The 19582-nt window shown below is 48.5% G+C and overlaps 1 protein-coding gene across 1 annotated transcript in view; it reads left to right on the top strand.

Moving 5' to 3' along the window:
• Positions 1–662: 662 nt before the first annotated feature.
• SART1 (spliceosome associated factor 1, recruiter of U4/U6.U5 tri-snRNP) overlaps positions 663–19582 on the top strand; it is a 41857-nt gene continuing 22937 nt past the window's right edge. Inside the window, 6 exon segments of the mRNA XM_087702934.1 lie at positions 663–1060; positions 8724–8781; positions 11939–11994; positions 15002–15128; positions 15633–15738; positions 16819–16896. Coding sequence (XP_087559060.1) covers positions 703–1060; positions 8724–8781; positions 11939–11994; positions 15002–15128; positions 15633–15738; positions 16819–16896 — 783 coding nt within the window. The 5' untranslated portion in view covers positions 663–702.

The raw sequence follows: 19582 nt of genomic DNA, 5'->3' as shown, positions 1-19582 counted from the left end.
GAATAGGAATAGAAATATGGAATGGAATAGGAAAGGATAGGATAGAACAGTGTTTCTCAACCTTGGCGACTTTAAGTCCTGTGGACTTCAACTCCCAGAATCCCTCAGCCAGCAGAGCTGGCTGGAGGATTCTGGGAGTTGAAGTCCACAGGACTTAAAGTCGCCAAGGTTGAGAAACACTGGGATAGAATACAGAATTGGATAGGATAGGATAGAATAGAATGGGAAAGAATAGAATAGAATAGGAGTATATTATCACTTTGAATATAATTGGCATATATTAAAAATGAAATTTCGTTGCATACAGCTCTTAAAAGGTCACCACCTCCAATTTTACACTAAACACAAATAAATAAATAAATGAAAATACAAAAGTATGTGTACACTGAAATATATTACATGACACGGAGAAACAACACAGAAAATGGAGGAGAAATTAGGCTATATCCCACCCTTTCCTAAAGCAGGAAGAAAATCCTCCCGCCAACCCCCAAAACGCTGGACGGTGACTAGAAGCAGCCAGAGGAGGAACCATGCCTTGCTTAAGGAACCCATCTTTTACAGCTCAAGGCCGCCGACCGGACGGGTTTCCGCACGGACCGGAAGTGGGACTCCGCCCCGGAAGTGGACCGCCGGCAACGCGGAAGCGCCGTTCTGCGCGGCCTCCGCTTGGGGAGGGGAGGGAGCCGCCATTTTCTCGCGATGGGCTCCTCCAAGCGGCACCGCGACCGCAGCGAAGCTTCCGAAGACTCCGCGCCGCCCGCGGCCTCGTCTTCCTCGGCGGGCGGCGCCGCCTCCTCCTCCTCCTCGTCCCGCCACCGCGAGCACAAGAAGCACAAGCACCGCGGCGGCGGCGGCGGAGGCAGCGAGCGGCGGAGCAAGAGGAGCCGCAGCCGGGGCGAACGGAGCGGCCGGCGGGGCGGCGGCGGCGGGGATGAGGCCGCCTCCTCCTCCACCCGGGGCAGCCGCAGCAGCGCCGCCGCCGGACAGGAGGGCGAGTCGGGGCGGCGGAGCCAGCGGGAGAAGCGGGACGAGGGCCACGAAGGCGCCCAGGGCGCAGGTGCGGACTCGGGGGGGGGGAGGGCTTCTCAGCGGCCTACCTCGCAGGGGTGGCGTGAACGGGCAGGGAGCATCGGCAGTCCTCGACTTACGCTCACAACTGAGCCCCAAATTTTGATAAGTTAAGCGGACCGTCAGGTTTGAGCTGTTTTGCGACCTTTCAGGTCACGGTCGTTAAGTGAATCGGTGCAGTTGATAAGTCAGTAACCGGGTTGTTTAAGTGAATGTGGCTTCCTTCATGGACTTTGCTTGTCAGAAGGTCGCAAAAGGGGATTGTGTGATCCATGGGACGTTGCGACCGTCATAACTGCGAGTCATCTGCCAAGTACCCAAATTTGATCACGTGACCGTAGGTAGTCCTCAACTTAGGACGACATTTTAAGACAGTTTAAGTGAGGTCAGATTTGAGCCGTGACTGTCAGGTTTGAGCCGTTTTGCGACCTTTCAGGGCACGGTCGTTAAGTGAATTGCTGCAGTTGATAAAGTCAGTAACCCAGTTGTTTAAGTGAATGTGGCTTCCCTCATGGACTTTGCTTGTCGGAAGGTCGCAAAAGGGGGCCACGTGACCCCAGGGGACGTTGCCACTGTTGTAACTGTGAGTCAGCTGCCAAGTCCCCGAAATGATCACATGACCATAAGGACGCAAGTATGAGGTGTGGTTGAAAGTCGTCGCTTTGAGTGCTTTTGCAGCTTTGAATGATTGCTAAACGAATGGTTGTAATTCGAGGTTTACCTGTTTCTGCGTAACTACAGGTAGTCCTCAATTTATGGCCAAAGGTGAGCCCAAAATTTGTTCCTAACTGAGACAGTTACGTGAGTTTTGCTGCCTTTCTGGCTACGGTTGTCCAGTGAATCACTGCGGTCGCTAAATTGATAATACAGTTGTTAAGTGAATTTGGTTTCCTCACTGATTTTGCAGCCGTCATAAATATGAATCAGCTGTCAAATGTCGTGAGTTTTGATCATCTGTATGATCACATGTAGATGCTGCAACAGTCGTAACTGTGAAAACGGTCAGAAGTCATTTCTTTCAATGCCATTGTAACTTTCAATGGTCGCTAAACGAATGGTTGTAAGTCGAGGACTACCGATATTCTGCTATGCAAATAGCTTGTCGGTTGGCGCTGCTTTGCCTCAAGGGATGATCGGAATTGACATCGGTTATACAGGTAGTCCTCGACGTACGACCACAATTGAGTCCACAATTTCTGTTGCTAAGTGAGACCCTGGTTAAGTGTTTTTGGCCTTGTTTTTGTAACCTTTCTTGCCCCTGTTGTTAAGCGAATCACTACAGTTGTTAAGTTCGTAATATGATTTTTAAGTGAATGTGGCTTCCCCATCGACTTCCCTTGCCAAAAGGTCACAAAGGAGAATCATATGACCCCCCAGGACACTGCAACCGTCAGAAATACGAGTCAGTTGCCAAGGGTCTGAATTTTGATCATGGGACCGTGGTGATGTCACAACGGTCGTAAGTGTGAAAGACGGTCAGAAGTCGCTTTTTTCAGTGATATTGTAACTTTTAACGTTTGGAAACAGGAAAAAGGGCTGTAGGGTGCCCTAAATCTAATAAATCACATACAGGTAGTCCTCGATTTATGGCCCTCTGAAGCACTGCCTACAGCCCTTTTTCCTCAGTTTCCACGCAACCTGAAAATGGACTTCCATTCCCAGAATTCCCTAGCCATCTTTGCTCGTTGAGGGGGGGCTTCAACTACTCCACCCTCCCCTGATTTCAAAGCTGTGAGAATGACTTTTTTCTTGTATTTACTCTGTTGATTTTTTTTGAGATGGCTAGAGGATCTTTGGCTGAGATTCAGTGATGAAAGGATAGATCAAAAAGTGGCTGATGGAAGAAAGGTTTTGGGGTCTCCCCATGGCAGAGATCCCCAAAATGGGCAGCTTTTAAGACTTGGTGGACTTCAACTCCCACATTGCACTGGGTGAGGAATTCTGGGAGTTAAAGTTCACCAAGTCTTTAAAAAGTTGTCCATCTACATGGAGGGAGGTATGCAGTGGGGTACCCCAAGGCTCTGTTTTAGGCCCAGTAACTCTTCAACATCTTCATCAATGATCTGGATGAGGGGATAAATGGGGAACTCATCAAATTTGCAGATGACACCAAGCTGGCAGGAATAGCCAACACTCCAGAGGACAGGCTTAAGATACAGAAGGATCTCGACAAACTTCAACATTGGGCGCTATCTAACAAAATGAAATTCAACAGTGAAAAGAGTAAGGTTCTAAATTTAGGCAAGAAAAACCAAATGCACAGGTACTGTATAGGTGGTACCTTCCTCAATAGCAGTAACTGTGAGAGGGATCTTGGAGTCCTAGTGGAGAACCACTTAAATAGGAGCCAGCCGTGGGCAGCAGCTACCAAAAAAGCCAACACAATTCTAGGCTGCATAAACAGGGATAGAATCAAGATCACATGAAGGGTTAATACCACTTTATCAGGCCTTGGAAAGGCCACTTTTGGAATACAGCATTCAGTTTTGGTCGCTATGATGTAGAAAAGATGTGGAGACTCTCGAAAGAGTACAGAGAAGAGGAACAAATAAGATTAGGGGACTGGAGACTAAAACATATGAAGAACAGTTGCAGGAACTGGATATGTCTAGTTTAATGAAAAGAAGGACCAGGGGAGACATGATAGCAGTCTTCCAATATCTCAGGGGTTGCCACAAAGAAGAGGGAGTCAAACTATTTTCCAAAGCACCTGAGGGCAGAACAAAAAGCAATGGGTGGAAGATAATTAAGGAAAAAAGCAACTTAGAACTGAGGAGAAACTTCCTGGCAGTCAGAACAATTAGTGGAACAGAAGTTGCCTCCAGAAGTTGTGAATGCCCCAACACTGGAAGTCTTTAAGAAGATGTTGGATAGCCATTTGTCTGAAACAGTATAGGGTTGCCTGCTTAGGCAGGGGGTTGGACTAGAAGACCTCCAAGGTCCCTTCCAACTCTGCTATTGTATTGTATTGACCGCTGCTCTAAGGCGTCATTAGGAACTGTGATTGCAAGAAAGTTGCTTGATGTTTTTCTGGCCAGGTATAATGATTAACTGTTGTGCATATGTTGACTTGACGGCTCTCCGGTTGGGCTAACACATGAATGAATTGACTGACTGACGGAGAAAAGTATCCTCGGGCGTATGGGGCATGGAGTCAGCTTTTGCCGTACTCGTAAGTGGAAGTGCGTTAGCTGTAACACATAGCTGGGCCAACAGGCCCTTCTTGTGGTCTCTCATTTGGACTATTATAATGCGCTCTTACCTGGGAGACCATCCGGAAGCTTCAGCTGGCTCAAAACTCAGCATCATGCGTAGTTTTGTGCCAGTCCAAATTTGCACATTTGTCACTTCTTTGGAGGGAGCTGCGTTGGTTGCCAGAATGGGTGAATTTGATTTAAATCACGATTGAAATCATTAGTAAAAAGGCTTGATTGAAATCAACTCGATTTAAATCATATTTTTTTAAACAGCCGCCATCATCTCACTCCCAGAGTGGCTCCCCTTCTGACCAGCTGTTGACTCACCGACAGTCCCGTTCACTTTAATGGGACGGCTGGTGATGTGGCAGGGACACAACCAGGTGAGGGACGTGGCGGGCAGCGGGTGAGTGTATGCCCGCTAACAGGCGCTGCCACCCTGATGGATCTGCATCGTCAAGTGTTCTTTCAATGTAGGGACTCATTCGTGCTGGTAGTTAGAATCTTTAATACGATTATTTGCAAACAAAGTGAAGGTTTCCTATTTAGCTTACAGGGGTTGAATTCGTTGAATGAGTTGCATAAATATTGCAGGTTATACAGCCTCATGCTACATAACTCAGCTCCGTTCCATGCTGAATAAACAAAACTATTAATGTATCTTAAATAGAAAACTACTCTTTGGATAGATCTTTAGTCCAAAAGCATTTTGTTAAAATAAATTTTATTTTTAAAAAAAACTGATTTAGAATAGTACTGACTAGAATAACAGAGTTGGAAGGGTCCTTGGAGGTCTTCTAGTCCAACCCCCTGCTTAGGTCATTTGCTTAACAACTGCGTCAAAGGGGGCAAAAATTCATTTCGCAAATGTTTCGTTTAGCGACAGAAATTTTAGGGCCCAGCTGTCGTCGTGGTTTCACCCCACATGCTTCATCTTACACTTGGCTTAACCCTGCAGCCTCACTGCATTCACATGTGACGCAATGCCTGAATTGCCTAATGTACTATCCTGGCCTTCGTTGCGTTCCCACAACCTCTCGAGTGGCAAGCTTTCCAAAGGGATTTATTTCTGCAAAGCCTCATTCCTATTGAAAGCAGCCGAGTCGTCTTTCTCCAAGGACTTGCTGAAGCCTGGCTTTTTCCGAGAAAAGCTCTTGGGAGCCTCATGCCTGAGAAGGCTCCGGATGCAAAGAGGCTCATGAATGATGGAGCAGGATATAAGAGCCTGGCAGTTGGGATGCCAAAGTGCTCTTCCTCCCCTGCTTTTCCCATGGAATGCACAAGGAATCCCTTATTTATTTAGCGAATGGCAAATACATGGACTTTTAAAGGTAAAGGTTCCCCTCTCACCTATCTGCGAGTCGTTCCTGACTCTAGGGGGCGGTGATCATCTCCGTTTCAAAGCCGAAGAGCCGGCGCTGTCCGAAGACGTCTCCGTGATCATGTGGCCGGCATGACTCAACACCGAAGGTGCACGGAACGCTGTTCCCTTCCCACCAAAGCTGGTTCCTGTTTTTCCACTTGCATTTTTTAATCTGCTTTCGAACTGCTAGGCTGGCAGAAGCTGGGACAAGTCACGGGAGCTCACTCCGTTACGCGGCGCTAGGGATATGAACCACTGAATTGCCGACTTTTCTAATTGACAAGCGCAGCATCTCAGCCCCTGAGCCACCGCGTCCCTTTATGGACTTATAGTAGTTTGAATGTTAACTACCCATCCATTCAAGGACAGGGTATTCTATGTTGAAAAAAATCAGGCATTGGGCTGGTACCGGTGAGCTCTTGGTGGACACTCTGTCACAGTGTGGGGGATATTTTGTCAAGGAGCACCACAGTCACACTCGGGGGGGGGTAGAGGCAAGACCGCACTTAAACAAGGAGTCCAGGCAGGCACCATGTTGGGTGGGGATCAGAGTTGACCATTGCTGGCAAAGAAAGTCAAAACCTGTCACCGTTTGTGTAGGGCAGTGTTTCTCAACTTTGGCAACTTGAAGATGTCTGGACTTCAACTCCCAGAATTCCCCAGCCAGCATTCGGTCACGTCACTTTTTCCATGCTGCCGTAACATTGAACAGTGTCTAGGACAGTGTTTCTCAACCTTGGCAACTTGAAGATGTCCGGACTTCAACTCCCAGAATTCCCCAGTCAGCATTCGCTGGCTGGGGAATTCTGGGACTTGAAGTCCAGACATCTTCAAGTTGCCAAGGTTGAGAAACACTGGTGTAGGGTCATCTCCGTAACTGCCTCCACCTGGGCCTTCAGCAGCCCATTTGGCTTTCCACCCCGGGTTGACATTGTCGAGCGAGGGCCAGGGGGGGCTTCCTGGGGTTTGAGCCTGGCACCGAGGGGGATCCGTGTGCGCAGGGAGGGAGAAGTGGCTTTCTCATGGTTTCGCTGTCCTCCTTCCCTGAGGCTTCCCGCCTCCATAGAGCTGGTGGCGCAACGTGACTCCAGACGGGGAGTAGATTTGATGCAACCGCTTATGATCCCCATTGTATGAGGATGAGGAAGGAGGCGCTCCAGACAGGCGGCATCGGAGGATTTCCTCCCATTTTTCCATGTAATTCCTGAATTTTTGACAAGCCAGTTTAATCCGGAGATGCATTGAACTATCTGTAAATCTTCCAGGACGTTACATGCAGTGGTCAAGCTACAGCAAGTTCATTTAGTGCAGTGTTTCTCAACCTTGGCAACTTGAAGATGTCCGGACTTCAACTCCCAGAATTCCCCAGCCAGCATTTGCTGGCTGGGGAATTCTGGGAGTTGAAGTCCGGACATCTTCAAGTTGCCAAGGTTGAGAAACACTGATTTAGTGAGTGCTCAAAGTTACAACGGCATTGAAAATAGTGATTTGCAACCGTTGTTGCAGCATCCCCCCCCCCCCCCGGCCACGTGATCGGAATTTGGACGCTTGTTAACTGGCGTGTGCTTATGACAGTCGCGGTGTCCCGGGGCCACATAATTCCCCTTTTGCGACCTGACAAGCAGAGTCAATGAGGAAGCTTAACAGTTGAGTTGTTAACTTTACAGCTGCAGTGATTCGCTTAACAACTGTGGCAAGCTCGGTCATAAAATGGGGGGGGAAACCCGCTTAGCGACAGAAGTTTTGGGATCAATTGTGGTCCTAGCTCGAGGACTGCCTGCACTTGTCTCTGTTGTACACTAGATTAAATTAAACTGCCTCCAGAGATCGCAGGTGCTCCCAACACTGAAGGTTTTTAGGGGGACCCTATCCAAAATGGTATGTAGGTTCTCCTGCTCGAGTAGGGGGCTGGGCTAGAAGACCTCCAAGGTCCCTTCCAGCTCATTCTACTCTTAATTCTTTTTAAAAAAATGTTTTTGCATTACAAATGATGGTGGCAAATATTCCATCTTCTCCCATGAGTTAAATCCCATAATAGGAGCCGAGATGGCGCAGTGGTTAGGGTGCAGTACTGCAGGCCACTTCAGCTGACTGTTATCTGCAGTTCAGCGGTTCTAATCTCACCGGCTCAAGGTTGACTCAGCCTTCCATCCTTCCGAGGTGGGTGAAATGAGGACCCAGGCTGTGGGGGCAATTTGCTGACTCAATTTGCTAAAAATCTGTAAACCGCTTAGGGCTGAAAGCCCTATGAAGCAGTATATAAGTCTAATAAATGAATAAATAAAATAAATAGGAATCTGGTTTTAAGTCAGAATGGTGAGGCTCAAAGGAAGTTGAGGGAAGACAAGTCTGTCCTTAGGGGTGGGCAACTATGGCCTCTGTACGACTAGTGGACTTCAACTCCCAGAATTCCTGAGAGAGCCATGTCCACAGGTTGTAAACCCCCTCCCCCATTTTAGGGAGGGGCCTATTTCCTCCTCCCTGAGTTTGCTTTTCTCAGCTTAAAGCAGTGTTTCTCAACCTTGGTCACTTGAAGATGTCCGGACTTCAACTCCCAGAATTCCCCAGCCAGCATTCGCTGGCTGGGGAATTCTGGGAGTTGAAGTCCGGACATCTTCAAGTGGCCAAGGTTGAGAAACACTGGCTTAAAGCATTCGGTGCTGCGAAAATCCCAGCTTACACGGCAAGATCTAAATTGGCAGCCAACGTGGATTTGAGAGAATCCGTGGGTGCAATCAAACCGTGGTATGCTGAATTGATAACTAAATTAAATTAAGCTGTGGAAGAGGTTGCTGAAGAGAGAATATTCCTAGCCTTTAAAAATTGAATATTCATATTGCATTGTCCTTCCTCAAGTAGGACACCTGTTTCAGAGCTATTTCCTTGGTGGGTGTCTCTGAGGTGCCAACTGTACAGGCCCTTCAGTTTTCTCTTTGGAGTAGACCGGTCTCAAAACTCCCAAAAGGAACTGAAATCTGACCATTTTGGGGATCAAGTTGTGCAAAAAAAACCCAAACTCATGAGATAGTTGCCAACTCACAATCTTTACCCGGTGCTGACTAATTTCTCTCCCTGTCTTCATCCCCAAATAGCGGTTAGCTCGAAGTCTTCGTCCGGAGGAGACGCCTCGCTCAGCATCGAGGAGACAAAGTGAGTGAATTAAATCCATTGGGAAATTGGCTTTATATCTGGGACGCCCCTCTTGTAGCTAATCCTCTGCGGGTTTCTGTGTCGTGGTTCCAAATGAAACCCCCCCAAGGAAAGAAGACTCCATTTTATGAGGGGTCCATATTGGCACATCTGGGAAAACCCAAATCTGAAAGGCTCCAGGTTTTCCCCACGTCCCTGCCCAGCGCCCACATGTCCATCCCATGGTCCAATCAGGCCCCGTCCCAACTGGAGATGCCTCCCAGTCACACCCCTCCAGATGCAGGTCAAGCTGTCCTTGACTCGTGGAGAAAGGAATGTTATTATGACTATATATCTCCCTGTACAACCCAACCCTGCAGTCTGGGGTGCAGTTGGTGGGGATGGGAGGAAGAGGGGAGCATATCTGTGCTTGGGAAAATACTTCTCCGCTGCCAGCTCTGTCCTTTTCCTGACAGGCCTTGGATTTTCCCATAGAAATCTGTTAATTAAAGAAAAAAGTCACCTTGGGAGCCGCTGTCCCAACAGAAGATGGGTAGATTTGGTAACTAAGGTTAAACCGTGGGGTTCTCTGAGCTTGGTGGCTTCCTTGCAGGCATTTCTTGACCCAGGTGGATAACATCATCAGTGCTAGAAGGGAGGGTGTTTAGGACAGGAGGAGGAGGAGGAGGGGAAGAGGAGGAGGAGAACTGTGGGGTCCTTGGTGCTCTCTGAGTTTTGTGATTTCCTTGCAGGCATTTCTTGACCCAGGTGGATAACATCATCAGTGCTAGAAGGGAGGGTGTTTAGGACAGCAGGAGGAGGACGAGGGGAAGAGGAGGAGGAGAACTGTGGGGTCCTTGGTGCTCTCTGAGTTTTGTGATTTCCTTGAAGACATTTCTTGACCCAACTAAGTAACATCATCAGTGCTAGAAGGGAGGGTGTTTAGGACAGCAGGAGGAGAAGAAGGGGAAGAGGAGGAGGAGAACTGTGGGGTCCTTGGTGCTCTCTGAGTTTTGTGATTTCCTTGAAGGCATTTCTTGACCCAACTAAGTAACATCATCAGTGCTAGAAGGGAGGGTGTTTAGGACAGGAGGAGGAGGAGGGGAAGAGGAGGAGGAGAACTCTGGGGTCCTCGGTGCTCTCTGAGTTTTGTGATTTCCTTGAAGGCATTTCTTGACCCAACTAAGTAACATCATCAGTGCTAGAAGGGAGGGTGTTTAGGACAGGAGGAGAAGAAGGGGAAGAGGAGGAGGAGAACTCTGGGGTCCTCGGTGCTCTCTGAGTTTTGTGATTTCCTTGAAGGCATTTCATGACCCAACTAAGTAACATCATCAGTGCTAGAACCGGGGTTTGCAGAGAAGAGGAGAAGGACTCTGGCTGTCCTTGGTGCTCTCTGAGCTTGGTGGTTTTCTTCCAGATATTTCATGGCCCAACTAGGGAACCTCATCAGTGCTAGAAGGGAGAGGGGTTTCATGGGGAGGGAAGGAGGAGGAGGACTGGGGGGTCCTTGGTGCTCTCTGAGCTTGGCTGTTTCCTTGCAGACGTTTCATGGCCCAACTAGGGAACTTCATCAGTGCCAGAAGGGAGGCAGTTTGCTGTTTACATACAAGAGAGGGTTGTGGCTGGTTGCTTGATTCGGCCATTGCTTCCTGTATGCCTGAGTTGCTCGTTCCTTGAGTGGAATCCGGCATCCAGTCCTGGTCACCACGATATAAAACACAGGCTAGAACAGTGTTTCTCAACCTTGGTGACTTTAAGTCCTGTGGACTTCAACTCCCAGAATCCCCCAGCCAGCGCAGCTGCGCTGGCTGGGGGATTCTGGGAGTTGAAGTCCACAGGACTTAAAGTCACCAAGGTGGGCTAGAAGGTCGGAAGAGCATCCAAGATGATGAAGAATCTGGAGACAAACCGACTGGTGAGCGGTTGAGAGAGCCAGGCATGTCCAATCAACGTCAGAGAAGGATTGGAGAAACACCACAGCCGCCTTCCGGTATTTGAGGGGCTTCCATAGAGAAAGGGGGTTTGACTTATTCCCAAGAAGCAACCGATGGAATCTCACCCAAGAGAAATGAGGAGAAATGACCGTGAGAACAATCCCCCCAGCGGAACGGCTTCCCTCCAGAAGTTGTGGCTGCTCCATCACTTGGAGCGGTGTTTCTCAACCTTGGCTACTTGAAGATGTCTGGACTTCAACTCCCAGCATTCGCTGGCTGGGGAATTCTGGGAGTTGAAGTCCAGACATCTTCAAGTTGCCAAGGTTGAGAAACACTGACATGGATGGTAAATCATAGATAACAGAGAGAGGGAGAGGTGTTAGAGATGATACATAAGAGTAGATAGGAGATGGATGGATGATAGATAGATAATGGGGTGGGTGGATAGACAGATAGATAATGGGTGGATGGATGTAGATAGTGGATGGATAGATAATGGATGGATGGATAGATAGAGGATAGATAGATAGATAGATAGATAGATAGATAGATAGATAGATAGATAGATAGATAGATAGATAGATAGATAGATAGTGGGTGGATAGAGGATAGATAGATGATAGATAGATGGATGGATGGATGGATGGATGGATGGATGGATGATAGATAGGTAGATAATGGGTGGATGGATGGATAGAGGATAGATAGATAGATAGATAGATAGATAGATAGATAGATAGATAGATAGATAGATAGATAGATAGATAGATAGATAACTAATACATAGATCAGTGTTTCTCAACCTTGGCCACTTGAAGATGTCTGGACTTCAACTCCCAGAATTCCCCAGCCAGAAAATGCTGGCTGGGGAATTCTGGGAGTTGACGTCCAGACATCTTCAAGTAGCCAAGGTTGAGAAACACTGATCTTGGAGGCTTTCAAGAAAAGATTGGACAACCATTTGATTGCGTTGCCATAAGTCTCGTGCTTTGAGCAGGGGGTTGGACTAGAGGGCCTCTGAGGTCCCTCCCAGCCCTAGGATCCTACGTTCCATCAGTTACTGTTTGATTTTCAGAGAGGAAAAGCCACCTCTTAACTGATGGTGTTACCTTGTCGGGAAATGAAACATTTTCAAGAAACCTGGGAGCCCCAGGGACCCCGCAGAGATTCTGTTTTTTTGGTCCAACAACGGGTGCACAAAATTACATGCATTTTGTTGCTTTTTCCCCTCTCTTTCTCAATAGTAAACTTCGAGCTAAACTTGGGCTGAAGCCTCTGGAGATCAACACAATCAAGAAGGGTAAGTTGGCCTTTCAACTTCTGTCGTTTTGCCACGGAGGCTTCGTTTGTCTCCTGCTTACGTTCTTCGGGCGTCTGTGACAAATTCTTTGTTATTTCATCTAATCCAAAATCAAGTATCCCTGTTTTTTTTGTTTTTTTTTACTGTATGGTAGCAAGAATCTTGTGAGCTTGTAGGAATTATTTCATGGGGTATTTTCTCTGCTTCTTCAGCAGCTGTTTTATCAGGTTTTCCCACTGAACTGGTGGCAATTTTGGTCTGGACTGGCCCACTGCATCCTGCCTGCAAAACAATCGCTTTCCTTGTAAAATTAGTCAAGGCCTTCTGGAATTGCCAATGTTCTGCTTTTTAACCCCTGCTTTAAATGCCTGGAGATTCTCAGTCATCCAGGTTGTCCCAAAGGGGCTTTTTTCAAGAGGAAACTGGGCTTGGAGGTTTATTTGTGTTCTCAGATCAGTGATGCTCCAGGTTCCTATAGTTGCATTCTCCCCACCCCCCTCCTGGAAATCCGTTCCTACTCCCATCCCAAATTGTATGGCTAAAAGTCTGGAGAGATTTTCAGTCATCCAGGTCCCGGTTGTCCCAAAGGAGCTTTTTCAGGAAGCAACTGGACTTTCTGTTTTTTTTCTTTGAAGATGTTTCGCTTCCCATCCAAGAAGCTTCTTCCACTCTGGCTGGATGGTGGGGAATGGAAGGATTTATCCTCCTTGCAGACAACTGGTCATTTGCATTCTTTTAGAGCAGTGTTTCTCAACCTTGGCCACTTGAAGTCCGGACATCTTCAAGTGGCCAAGGTTGAGAAACACTGACATAGATGGTAAATCATAGATAACAGAGAGAGAGAGAGAGAGGTGTTAGAGATGATACATAAGAGTAGATAGGAGATGGATGGATGGATGGATGGATGGATGATAGATAGATAGATAGATAGATAGATAGATAGATAGATAGATAGATAGATAGATAGATAGATAGATAACTAATACATAGATCAGTGTTTCTCAACCTTGGCCACTTGAAGATGTCTGGACTTCAACTCCCAGAATTCCCCAGCCAGCATTCGCTGGCTGGGGAATTCTGGGAGTTGAAGTCCAAACATCTTCAAGTAGCCAAGGTTGAGAAACACTGTTTTAGAGGGTCCTTGAGGCCTGAGAAATACAAATAAACCTCAGGTGGCCTCAATGACCCTCTAAAAGGATGCAAATGACCAGCTGTCTGCAAGGAGGATAAATCCTTCCATTCCCCGCCATCCAGAGCTGAAGAAGCTTCTTGGATGAGAAGCGAAAAGTCTTCAAAGAAAAACATGAAGTTCATTTCCTTCTTGAAAAAAACACTTTTGGGACGCCCGTCTTAAAGTGGAACGGCAAGAAAGAAAAAGCAAGGATTGACTGAAGGTTGGGATTCTCCATATCCAACTCTCCTCTTTCCCCTCTGGCCTAGGACGCAAGCTGAGCTCACCAAGCAGCTGAGCCAAAACCGATCAATGTCAGGGTTCCAAATGGCACCCAAAAGTAAATCAGAGCCCGAGGTAACAGATTCCTCAAAGTTCCCATTTATGAAGAGAGCCATGTTGGCACATCTGGGAAAACCCGAATCTGAAAGCTTCCCTGTTTTCCCCCACCCAGTTGAAAGTTCAAGACCTTGCCCCCACACCCACAAGTCCATCCCATGGTCCCATCTCCCACTGCCCTGCTGGTAGTTCCACCCATTCAGTTCCGGCCGGGTGCAGAGGTGCAGAGACAAAGGATGACCTTGGCTTTCTAGAAAGAATGTTGTTATGGCTACCTATCATCTAACGCCATACAATCCCCGCTCTCATTTTCCCACCATAGAAAATGCAGAGTAGAATAATAGAAAGTGTGGCAGCCAAAGACCCAAAAGAAAAGATGGCTGCAAGCCTGACAGTTTCCTTGTTTGGGAGAGCAAACAGATGAGTGAACAGAGCCACAGTTAAGTTTGCAGAGGTGGCTGCTATAAAAACAGAGTTTGGCTGACTTATTTTGTCCTTGAGCCCAGCTGGCAGTTTTCGTCTTTGCGACTGGTGGAACTTGGACAATAACTGGGCTCAGTCCCCTTTAGTGTTCATCTAAGCCAGTGATGGCGAACTTATGGCACGTATGCCAGAGGTGGCACTCAGAGCCCTCTCTGTGGGCACATGTGCCATCGCCCCAGCCCAGCTCCATCGCATTTCTCCAACAAGGGGGGCGGAGAGAGGGAGGGAGGGAAAGATAGAGAGGAAGGGGAAGGGAGAGAGAGGGAGAGAATTATTTAGTATTTAGTATTTATTGGTTTTGTATGCCGCCCACTCCCGAAGGACTCCGGGCGGCTTACAATAAAAAGGGAGGGGGGATATATAAGACAATACAACAATTTAAAATTACAACAACATTCATAATTAAAGTGGGGCTGGATACTTCAGCAGCCCCAGGCCTGCCGGAACAGCCAGGACTTAATAGCTTTACGGAAGGCCGGGAGGGTAGTAAGGGTCCGGATCTCGAGAAAGAAAGAGGGAGAGGGAAACAGAGAGAAAGAGAGGGAGGGAAACAGAGAGGGGAAGGGAGGGAGAGGGAGGGAGGGAAACAGAAAGAGAGAGGGAGGGGAAGAGGGAGGGAAACAGAGAGGGAGGGAAAGAGAGAAAGGGGGGGGGAAGAGATGGAAGCAGAGAAGGAGAGAGGCAGGGAAAGAGAGAGAGAAAGTAGGAAAAGAGAAATGATATTACAAAAGTTTTTCCATTTTATTGTTGCTAAATGTAATATTTCAAAAGCAGAAAAAAAATGAAGGGGCATAAAAGTGCATTTATCACATTTTTCCTAGAACAAGAACTAGCTGAACTCTGCCTTGTTTATCATTGTTTTAGGTCAGTGTTTCTCAACCTTGGCGACTTTAAATCCTGTGGACTTCAACTCCCAGAATCCCCCAGCCAGCTTCGCCAAGGTTGAGAAACACAGTTTTAGGCAGTGAAGCTCATTTTACCTGGTCTCCCTATTGTCTCCTCCTCCCCCTACAGAGACCGGGAGCAAGGAGGACCCAGTGGCTGCGGAGGTCATCAACCCCATCGCCCTCAGGCAGCGGGAGGAGATCCGGGAGAAGCTAGCAGCCGCCAAGGAGAAGCGGCTTTTAAACCAGAAACTCGGGTAGCCCTTTTGATTCTTCGCTGTTTGAAAACTGCTTCTAATTGACATGCAGTCCTCGACTTCACGGCCACAATTGAGCCCACAGGTTATGTTGCTAAGCGGGGCCTTAGTGAAGCGGGCTTTGCCCATTTAGCGACCTTGCTTGCCCCAGCTGTTAAGTGAATCACTGCCATTGTTAAGTTAGTCACACGGTCGTTAAGTGGCTTCCTCATTGCTGGTCAGAAGGCGGCAAGAGGGGATCGGCTGAGCCCAGGACACCGTCGTAAAGATGAGTTAGTCGCCAAGTGCCTGACTTTTGATCCTGTGACCTCAGCAGTCGTAAGCCCCTCTTTTGGAACTTGGAACGGTCATTAAACAAACTGTTGTAAGTCGAGGACTGCCTGTGTTTGGCCTAACTATATATGTTTCTTGGCTGGATCTGCTTTCGTAAATTCCGCCTTCCCTGGTCATCTCAGGGCTGGGACGAGAGCTTCCCGTAAGCGGCTGGTATTTTTGTGTCTTTAGGAAAGTCAAATCCTTGGGTGAAGATGACCCCTGGCTGGACGATACGGCGGCCTGGATTGAGAGAAGCCGGAAGCTGCAGCTGGAGAAAGAGATGGCGGAGAAGAGGGTCAGTGCTGGGGGCCTTTTGAAGCCCTGGGGGTTTTCAAGGAAAGGTTGGGCTGCATTGGGTTGGATTAGAACAGTGTTTCTCAACCTTGACAACTTGAAGTCCTATGGACTTCAACTCCTAGAATCCCCCAGCCAGCATAGCTGGCTGGGGAATTCTGGGAGTTGAAGTCCACAGGACTTCAAGTTGCCAAGGTTGAGAAACACTGGATTAGAAGACCTCCAAAGTCCCTTCCAGCCCTGGGATTCTATGATTCTACTGCAGGGGTGACCAGCCGGGGGTGCAAGATAATATTCAAGGGTGTGTGTGTGCAATTTTGAAATTTCAAAATTATAATGTATATGCATAATTCATACCCGGTATTTACTTTTGTAAGCGGTGCGATAATATATCAGAAGCGTTCTGGGGGTGTAGAAAAGGTTGGGAACCCCTCTTCTATGGCAAGGCAGGGTCTCCAACTGTAAGACTTGTGGGCATCAACCCCCAAAATTCCCCAGTCAGCAAAGCTTGTGGACACTGGCTGGGGGATTCTGGGAGTTGAAGTCCACAAGTGATGGCTGGGGGATTCTGGGAGTTGAAGTCCGCAAGTGATGGCTGGGGGGTTGTGGGAGTTGAAGTCCACAAGTGATGGACAAGTGAAAAGTTAACCAGATTCTTTGGACGTGAAAACCTTAGATCCGGCTTTTCTTCTCCTTCGACCTCTGGGCTTTAGCACAGTTTAACTTTTGGCCAAAAGTGGCCTCGAAAGTCTCTCTTTTCTAAATGACCAAAGTGGGGCAGCTGGCGACATCTTGAGTGACGTCTTAATTGTGATCCTAAGCCAAGGCTGTTCTCTGTAATGCCTTCCTCCAGACGCTTGGAGCAGCCCCTCCTGCCTCTCATGCTGGCTGCTCCTTCCTTCCCCGCTCGAATTGTGTGGTTGTTGATTGTTATTAAAATTGTTGCAGTTGTTTGTCTGTTGTTTTCCTCCTGTTTGTATCCCCCGCCCCTTACTTTGGTTTGTGAGCCGCCCTGAGTCCCTCTGGGAATAGGGCGGCATAGAAATGCAATAAATCAAATCAAATCAAATTCCTCACCCAGGCCAAGCTCTTGGAGGAGATGGACCAGGAGTTCGGCATCAGCAGCCTCGTGGAGGAGGAGTTTGGGCAGAAGAAGAAGGTAAGAGGCCCCTTCTCATTTAACGGATAGGCCGCTTAACAACGGTTCAGAGTTACGACGGACCTCCCCAAAATGACTTGCAACCCTTCCTCGAAGTGACAACTGCCACACACACACACACACCCTACACACCCACCACCTGTGTGTGGCGGGATCATCATCATCACCTTTGCGTCTGGATGTAGCTTCTCATAGTCATCTGACTGCAATTTGTGTCCCTTTCGCTTAATGACACCGGGACTCACTCAATGACCACCTGCTGCCAATCACCTCCACTAGACCGATTAGATCCCACAGATTAGGCCTCCTCCGAATTCCATCCACCGGCCAGTGTCGACTGGCGACTACCCGGAGGAGAGCCTTGTTTGTTTGTTTGTTTGTTTGTTTGTTTGTTTGTTTTTGGGATTTATATGCCGCCCTTTTCCCTGAGGGGACTCAGGGCGGCTTACAACCACAGGGGAGGGGGGGTGCGAGGTCAAAAACAAAGCAATATGTGAACAAAGAAAAAATAGTAAAACCACAACTTTCATTCAGCAATCAAACACTCGGGTGGGTAAATTAAAAGCCTATCCCCAGGCCTGCTGGGAGAGCCAGATCTTGAGGGCTGCGCGGAAGGTCTGGATGGTGGTGAGGGTACGGATCTCCATGGGGAGCTCGTTCCACAGGGTCGGAGCAGCAACAGAAAAGGCTCTCCTCCGTGTAGTCGCCAGTCGGCATTGACTGGCAGATGGAATTCGGAGGAGGCCCAGTCTGTGCGATCTAATTGGTCGATTTAGGGAGGTAATCGGCAGAAGGCGGTCTCTCAAGTACCCAGATCCACTACCATGGAGTGCTTTAAAGGTGGTCATCAGTACCCTGAAGCGCACCCGGAGACCAACAGGTAGCCAGTGCAGCTCGCGGAGGACGGGTGTAACGTGGGCGAACCGCGGTGCGCCCACTATCACTCGCGCGGCTGCATTCTGGACTAGCTGTAGTCGCCGGATGCACTTCAAGGGCAACCCCATGTAGAGCCCATTGCAGTATTCCAGTCTAGAGATCACAAGGGCTCGAGTGACTGTTGTGAGAGCCCCCCGGTCTAGGTAGGGCCGCAACTGGCGGACCAGGCGAACCTGGGCAAATGCCCCCCTGGTCACAGCTGACAGCTGGTGATCAAAAGTCAGCTGTGGGTCCAGGAGGACTCCTAAGTTGCGGACCCTGTCTGAGGGGTATAAAATTTGACCCCCCAGCCTAAGCGTTGGTGTATTAGCCAAATTATTGGGAGGGAAACACAACAGCCACTCGGTCTTGTCCGGGTTGAGTACCAGTTTGTTAGCGCTCATCCAGTTCTTAACGGCCTCCAGACCCTGGCTCATCACGTCCACCGCTTCATTGAGTTGGCACGGGGCGGACAGATACAATTGCGTATCGTCCGCATATTGGTGGTATTTTATCCCGTGCCTCCGAATAATCTCGCCCAGCGGTTTCATGTATATGTTAAATAGTAGGGGGGATAAGACCGAACCCTGTGGCACCCCGCATGTTAGGGGCCTCAGGGACGATCTCTGCCCCCCGACTAACACCGACTGCGACCTGTCCGAGAGGTAGGAGGAGAACCACCGCAGAACAGTGCCTCCCACTCCCACCTCCCGCAGTCGTCGCAGAAGGATACCATGGTCGATGGTATCGAAAGCCGCTGAGAGGTCAAGGAGAACCAGGATGGACGCATAGCCTCCATCTCTGGCCCTCCAGAGATCATCGGTCAATGCGACCAAAGCGGTTTCTGTGCTGTAACCAGGTCTGAAGCCGGACTGGAAGGGGTCAAGATAGCTAGCTTCCTCCAAGATAGCCTTCTCTGTGGCTGCTCCGACCCTCTGGAACGAGCTCCCCGTGGAGATTCGCACCCTCACCACCCTCCAGGCCTTCCGCAAAGCCCTTAAAACCTGGCTGTTCCGACAGGCCTGGGGCTAAAGAGCTTTTGCCCCCCTCCTCGAATGGTATGACTGTTGTGTGTTTTTAAATTATGTATTGTTATGTATCGTTTTTATTTTTTATTTTTTGTCTGTACACCCCCCTTCCCTGATTTGATTTGTTAGCCGCCCTGAGTCCCCTTTGGGGGGAAAGGGCAGCATATAAATATAATGAATGAATGAATGAATGAATGAATGAATGAATGAATGAATGAATGACCACGGTGACACTGGCATTGTAAAATCGAGTCAGGTCAAAGGTGATCTGTTTAGCGACCTTGACGACTTGCAAGCAAAATTCTGGGCTGAATTTTGAGAGGATTGCCTTGGCTTTCCAGTTGACGCGAAGAAAATTCACTCGGGGGGGGTGGGGGGTGGTTCCCGTTCTTGCTGTCCACTCTCGAGGTCCAAGGGGAAAATAAAGGGACAGCTTGAGCCATTCCAGGTACCCTTTAACGACCACAATTAGGTTATGTTGCTAAGCGGGACGTTAGTTAAGCGGGCTTTGCCCATTTTATGATCTTGGTTGCCCCAGCTGTTAAGTGAATCGCTGTGGTTGTTAAGTTAGACACACGGTTGTTAAGTGAATCCGGCTTCCTCGTTGATTTAGACTGGCCTTTACAATCCGCTTCTCAGCCCCCCCCACCCCCCCGACCCCTCTCTTGGCCCAATCCACCTCGCAGGGTTCTTGTGGGGAAAATAGGAAGGAGGGGTAGATATATTCTCTACAGTCATTTGTA

The sequence above is a fragment of the Thamnophis sirtalis genome, unplaced genomic scaffold (genome assembly GCF_051295495.1).
Source record: "Thamnophis sirtalis isolate CommonGarterSnake01/CBP01778 unplaced genomic scaffold, rThaSir2_p1.2 scaffold_18, whole genome shotgun sequence".
Taxonomy (NCBI): domain Eukaryota; kingdom Metazoa; phylum Chordata; class Lepidosauria; order Squamata; family Natricidae; genus Thamnophis; species Thamnophis sirtalis.
The sequence above is the reverse complement of the archived record's forward strand: the minus strand, read 5'-3'. Positions and strand labels throughout refer to the sequence as shown.